Source organism: Leptonychotes weddellii, chromosome 5 (assembly GCF_054177405.1).
Source record: "Leptonychotes weddellii isolate Sample4059 chromosome 5, ASM5417740v2, whole genome shotgun sequence".
NCBI lineage: Eukaryota > Metazoa > Chordata > Mammalia > Carnivora > Phocidae > Leptonychotes > Leptonychotes weddellii.
Window position 1 is genome coordinate 154,733,178 of NC_138373.1, and position 7,272 is coordinate 154,740,449.

Consider the following 7,272-nt stretch of genomic DNA (forward strand, 5'->3'; position numbering starts at 1 on the left):
GGAGGTTACGTGGTCAGTGTGGGATGGAGATGGTTGGAACCAAGGTCTGACTTCTCTAGAGCTAGAGTTTTGTTTTGAGAAGGAAAAAGCCCAAACAAAAAACATGTCTGTTGGGAAGGTTCTGCCCTCAGCTAAAAGCAGAGGAGCAACAGAGAAAGCCTTTTCTCTGTTGCCATATGTGTGAGTTAGAGCCGTATGAAGTTACAATCTGTGCTCGGAGGTGGGGGTGGGGGAGTCTTACCCAGTTCTTCAAATTAATCAGTGTAAAAAGAATCCATTGTAAAAATAAAAATAAACCCACCCAGACTCTGCCGTTAGTCAGGAGGCACTGGGTACACCTGCCAACATCCAGAACAAGCATATTTAGGAACAGGTGGTTCTGCACAGGGAAGAGTGCTATGACCAGAAGGGGAGCCCCATGGGTCAGACACAGTCCTGGGAGTGCTGATGGCTGGCTCTGGCCTCCACAGGCCCACCCCAATGCATTTCTTTCTGAAAGTCGGTGAGCAAGATTGATGCCCATGACATTGTGAATGCTCGATACCAGGCATTCTGCTAGATGTTCTATAGCCACTATCTCATTCAATCCTCATGAGATAGGGACTATGAATTCCATTTTACAGGTGAGGAAACTAGGCATGGAGGTGAAGTGACTGGCCAAAGGTCACACAGCTGATAACTGGCAGAGCCAGGACCTGAGCCCAGAACGGGCGGTTCCCAAGGCCTGCCATCTGGGCCACTGGGTGCTACTGCCTGTTGTCTCATGGGGATATCAGCTCTGCCTTCCCAGACTAATCAGTTACTGAAGTGAACTCCTGGTGTCATCTGAAACAGGGGCAAACAACTGATAAAACTCAGGGCTTGTGCTTTGGGAGGATTAAATGAGATAATGCTCGGACGAGACTTCACTTGGTGTCTGGCACAATAAAGGTCCTACGGCACATCCTCAATCTTTACAATCTAACCAAATGCCCTGCCCACCTCTGCATCCACCCTGAGCTCAGCCCCCAGGAGCCCCCCCCACCCCGCGGCTCTCTGCACAGGCCGTGCACTCGTCCCAGCCAGCTGCTCCCCAACCTTTGCAGAATCTGCTCCAGGCTACCTCCTCTCTGAAGCCCCCTGGGAAGCCACCCCACTTCCAGCCCCACCTCACCCAGTGCAGGGGCAGCTCTTCACAGGCCCCTTGGGGCTCCCACAGCCTGCTGTCCAGACCTCCATTTCAGCACTTATTTTGGGTGTAATTACATGTTCGCAGGTCTGTTTCCCATAACAAGTCTGTCTGAGATCCAACATGCACTAAACAAAAACAGGCAGGGAAATCTAAGGCCAATCCACCACTGGGCGGAAGAGTTCTAGAATACTCGGGACGCCGCACTTGCCACTCCATGCACCGACCGGCAAGGTCTGCCGAGCCCTTTCACAAAGTCCCGCACCAAAAGCCATAAAAACATCTCATTGACCTTCTGACCCAGTCATTCCACTTCCGGGAAGAATGGTTAAAGGAAACAATTAGGAAATCAAGAAAAAATAAATCTATGCCCAGAATCAAACCTTGGGATTCTGACGGTAGGAATAAAACAAACAAAATAAACAAACAATCTAAATGTCCCACCACAAAAGGGAGGCTGAGTCACCCAGAGTAACAGTAATGCCCTGTTCGGTGATGATTGGCGCCCGCTAAATGCCAGTCACTTCGCTCACCGTGTCACTCCATCCTCGCGCACAAGCTGGTGAAGTAGACAGCATAATCACCCGGCTTTGACAGCGGGGAAGCAGGCTCAGGGGTTGTGACGGGAGTGACGGCCACTAGGAGGGGAATGCTGTGCTGGGAGTGCTCTAGGCAGCAGGACACCGTCTCGGTCACTGCTCACGAGAGCCCGGGACGAAGCTGCTTTTTGTACCCTCCCTTTACCAATGAGGGACGGAGACCGTGAGACATGAATAACGGATCCACAGCCGCGCTTCTGCTCAGTCCACGGGCTTACCTCCTTAGCTCTAGCTGCTGGGCCCTGTGTCACTCAGCAGCCAGCAGCAGAGGAGGGCCTGGGGGACAGGCACATCTGCTCTGAGACCCTGTACTCTCTGCCATGAGATGGTCCTCCTGCTGCAGACTGCAAACCACCTCTGTTATGAATTATATCCCCCCAAAGATGCTGAAGTCCTAAAGACCAGTCTTTGTGGAGCTGTAACCTCCAATGGAGATAGGGTCTTTGCAGGGGCGTCACAGGACTAGGGGACTGTGCCCTTGTAGAAGAGGGAAATTTGGACACAGAGACAGACCTGCACAGAGCACAGACCATGTGAAAGCATGGGGAGACCATGATCTACAAGCACAGAATGCTGGAAGCTACCAGAAACCAGGCGAGAGGCCTGGGTCAGATTCTCCCTGGAAGCCCTCCGAAGGAACCAACTCTGCTGACAGTTTGACTTCAGATGTCTGGCCTCCAGCCTGGGAGAGAACAAATTTCTGGTGTTTGGGCCACTGAGTTTGTCACATCGTTATAGCCCTGAGTTGTTTGTCACTCTGGCTCACGAATCACTTCTCACATTATGAGACAGCTGGCAAAACGGTGATAACTGGGGTGGATGGGGGTGGAGGATACCTGAGGGGCATGTGACGGGGACCACTGATTGCCACCCCAGGAAACCACACCTGGGGGCAGGGAGGGCTGCGAAGAGACACACCAGCACAACGACACTGCTTTCCAATTTCTCTCCTTCTTCTCCTGCATCTTCCTAATTTGATCCAGCAAGCTTGTGTTACTCTTCTAAATTTCATACAACTGGCTTAAATCTATGTACTTGAACCATGAGAATCTGGAGGCATATGAGTATACTTGTGATGGGCTGCACTGTGTTCCCCAAATCCAGGTGTTGAAGCCCTGACCCCCAGGACCTCAGAACATGACTTATCTGGAGACAGGGTCTTTCAAGTGGTAACTGGGTTAAAAATGGTTGTTGGGAGGGGCCTCACTCCAATAAGACTGGTGTCCTTATAAGAAGAGGCGATTAGGACACACACACACACACACACGGGCAGAGAGAAAAAGAGAGGGCATGAGAAACCAGCTCCATGTAGGCCCAGAGAGAGGACTACGTGAACACACAGCAAGAAGATGGCCCTCTGTGAGCCAAGGAGAGAGCCTCAGAAAGAGGCCTCACACCTACCAACATCTTGCCCTTGGTCTTCTAGCCTCCAGAACTGTAAGAAAATAAATTTCCTGTTGTTTAAGCTGGCCAGTCTGGGCCATTTTGTTCTGGAGGCCCCAGCAAAGCAATACAAGGAACCAGAGGAGGACGAGCCTTCCCACCGCCCCCAGCACTGTAGGCTGGAGCTGAGGCCCAGCGGGCAGGGCACGGCCGCATCACTCACCCAGGCAGTTGTGTCCATCGTGGGCCAGCATGAAGCCATCAAAGCAGGTGCACCTGTAGTTCCCTGGGATGTTGATGCACTCGTGCACACAGCCCCCATTGTAGTAGTCATTCTCACACTCGTCAATGTCTGCAAAATAAGGGCCGGGAGAGGGATCAGAGGAAGGGCCTGGGAGTCCCCTCTCCCTCCTACCACTGAAGCCACCCTAGGGCGTGACTGGTTCGGGGATAACTCAATAGGTATTCACTAAAGTCCTTGCTGGAGGCTGTGGCCCCAAAGATGACAAAGATGAAGAGCCTGGTGCTGCAATAAGGCCAGCCACCTCCTTACGGGGCAGTGCAGGATGCTCTCACCACAGTGAAGCAGGCAAGATTCGCACCCAGCTCTGCCTCCCTCAAAAGCCTCTCGACAGTAGCAGCATGCGGGGGCCCTGTCTAAAACCCGCCCCCCCCTGGAAACCGGCTCTCTTCAGTTTACGTGAAAGCCTCCCAGAGATGGAGAGCTCATGACTTTGTGAAGTGGGGAGTACTGAATAAAATGAACCTTGCATATCACCAAAACACAGAACCTCTGGAATGAGAGAGAAGTCCATATACTCCGCCTAGTTTCCTTCCACAGCAGCGCCTGAAGCCTGAATTTCTAGGGCTCCAGATTCCTTGTTATAACAAAGGCTTCTGTCTCATAAACAATGGCCAGTAGCCTTTGTAAAGGTCACCTTTTTTGCTGTTTAAAGTCTTTTTTCAACATTTCCCATCAGGGGTCAAAGGGCTATCCGTTCTGGAGCTCCAAAGATTTGAGAGACCTCGGAGAGTAATAGGAATGCGCCTAGTTTACATCCAACGAGCGCTTCTATACCCAAGTAGAGAACCCCGTATGTCATTCTGTCCTCACACCCCACGGTAACTAGGGAGGTGGGCACTGTCATCCTTACTCCAACTTTACAAGGGCACTGAAGAAAGTGGGGCACAGGGAGGCCAGACCCCCGCCCAAGGTCACACACCTCGGAAGTGGTATGAGGAGGATTTGAACGAGGCAGCCTAGCTTGGGAGCTCCGGAGCTCCGGGGGACCCAGGCTGCCACATCACTGGGAGCAGCGAGCAGGGGGTGCCGGGGCCCAGGGAGAACCACCAGCATTGCCTCGGGCCTCGGTAACCCTGGCCCAACCGCTCCCGGGGCTCGCTGTCTCGGTCCACACTCGCCCTGGCCTCCACAGACAACCCAGGGAGTCTGGGAAGAGGGAGCGGAAGTGCCCACCTGGGGGAACCGGAAGTACCGTACTCAGTGGAACCGGAAGTGTCTGAACTAAGCACAACCGGAAGTGCCTCACAGGAAAAATCAGTCCCTCCCCTCTGGGGTCAAAGAGGGGGGTTTGAAGCCAGGTTCCAGCTATGAGCGCTGGCCCGAAGAAGAGAGGGGACTGAAGGCAAGCCTGGCTGCTCCCTTAAAGGCCTGGGGAGCTGGCACAGAGACACCCAGCTCCATGCTTTCTCCATGCTGGTCCTGAAGGCAGAGCTACACACAGTGGAGGAAACCCATGGGGGCCAATTAGAGTTCGCAGGTGGGAATGTCCATTGAAAAACAGGCTCTCTCGGGAGGTAGTGAGCTCCCTAACTCCGGAGGTGACCAAGCACTGTCTAGACATCTGCCTGCCAGGGACGCAGCCAGTAGAGGGGATAACTTCAGTGAAAACAACAGCACAAAAATGCCAGAAAACAGAGCCTGGGCTGTGCAGTCCACTTCTTGTGCCCACCCATCCAGCCATGATGAGGGAAAAACAAAGTAGCCTGACTCTCCAAAGGTGCAAGAGACAGAAGCTTCTACCTAACCTGCCTGCAGTGGCCATCAGCATCAGCTGGGAAGCCGGCTCAGTTCTGCAAGTCATTTGAATTGTTTTTAATCATTATATTTAATACACTTAAACATTTTAAATAACATTGAAAGAGGATTTAAGATTTTATGTTTGAAAGGGCACACAGGTTTATGAAGATTGAGATATTGATTACTTCTCATTCTCTGCAGCCCTGACCTTTTGCCAAAGCCCCAGATATTTTCCCCCCTGAATCTCCCAGACACTCCAAAGGCAACATGGCCCGACTTTAATTCATCAACCTGCACTTGCCTCGGGTTCCTTGTCCCTGTGAATATTGTTATCCTTCCATCTCTCCACAGACATCGAATCAGCTACCAAAGCATGGTTTTTCTACACCCTTAACATGGTTACAGTCTGCTCATTGGTCACCTATTCCACCACCTGCTCAGCATGGGCATCATCTCTCATCCAATCTGAACCAGCAGCCCCAGACCATTCCCTCCCTTCTTTTCTTCATGTAAACAGGTGGCTCAGGAGAAGATGGCCTCGTCCCAACTCTGGGGTGGAGCCTGGTCGTCTAACAAACAGCATATGTAGCAGCAGCTCTTGGTCCCAGGGTGGGCACATGACTTAGGTTGGATCTGTGATACTGAGGGGAAGCACTTTTACTCCAAACTTGGGTAAAAGAATTCTCTCTCTCTCTCTCTCTGTCAAGTTGTACCTAAGAAGGAATTATGCAGATATTTACTGAAACACACACCAGCTGACTTAATTTTCATAGCAACCCTCTGGAGTGGTTATTTTAACTTCATTTTATGGGTGAACAAACTAAAGTGCAGAGAGGATAGGTAATTGCTCAAGGTCATATAGTAAACGGCAGGGCAAGGATCAGAACAGAGAGGTCTTTAAGTCTCAGAAACGTGTGTCCTTTCTAATAAGTTAGACTACCCATGACATGCCAGGCATTGGCAAATTACTTTATACACATTATTACATGCTTGGCACATCTATACTGTGTGCTGAGGAGGTATTATCTCATCATCCAAACACCCATTTATCAATTTCTTCTTCCATATGTCTGTTCATGCTAAACTCTATTCATCTAAATATCCAGTCAGCTGACCATCCTTCCATTTATCCAATCACCTATTATTCATCTATCCATTTATCCAGCCAAATATCTACCCATGTATTTAAAAATGCATCCACCCATCTAAATATTCAGCCAGGCACTCATCTTTTTATTCGTCTAAACATCTAAACATCCATCCATCTGACATCCATTCACTCATCCATCCATCCAAATGTCTAACCACCCATCCATCTATTCATTGATTCAAACACCCACCCATCTATACACACACACACACACACACACACACACACACACCCCTACCCACTCATCATCCATCTATCCATCCATTCACCCATCTATCTATTTACATATGTATTCATCCACCCATCAACTTCTTCAAACATGATCCATCTAAACATCTGACAAAATACATACAATAAGATTAAAAAAAATAACGTTAGGAAAAAGAAAAAGAAATGAGGATCAAAGAATAAGAGAAAGCTGGTGAAAGTATACAAATACACTTGGTAATTCCAGCACAATTTCAAAAAGTTGGTCACAAATATGATTCTGAAATTCCCAGAAGCCACAGCAAAGAAGGAAATACAGAGTCACCACATCCATAAAATGCAATTAAACTGGTTTCGATGGTGCTAAGGTCTAAGAAAAATGTCTCTTCCCCTGGTTAGGTTAATCATATGCTCCAATTTGCTTGGCACAGTTCCACTTTATGCTGTTGTCTGGGTGTAATTATTGACAGCACACTTCTCACTCTCAAAATAATAACCTATTTGGTCACCATACCCAGAAGGCATTATATAAAGAAATTGCTGAGTAATCAATAAAACAACTCTAGCCTTTTCCTTCCCGTGACACCCTATAGTGTTGGCCACCATAGATGCCAGTAGGCAGAAGAGTGCAGGAATATTCACTGCTCATACCTCTTCCCTTAATTTATCTCCAAAGGATTTCCCCCAGATCCAAGCATCTCTTCGAACCATCAGTTCCGGGGTG

The 7,272-nt window shown here is 49.5% G+C and overlaps 1 protein-coding gene across 2 annotated transcripts in view; it reads right to left on the reverse strand.

Annotated features, from left to right (window-relative positions):
* SCUBE1 (signal peptide, CUB domain and EGF like domain containing 1) overlaps positions 1-7,272 on the reverse strand; it is a 140,866-nt gene that overhangs the window by 115,186 nt on the left and 18,408 nt on the right. For both annotated transcript variants that reach the window (XM_081822583.1, XM_081822582.1), the window contains exon 3: positions 3,374-3,502. In XM_081822583.1, the coding sequence (XP_081678709.1) occupies positions 3,374-3,502 (129 nt within the window). The remainder of the gene's footprint in view (positions 1-3,373; positions 3,503-7,272) is intronic.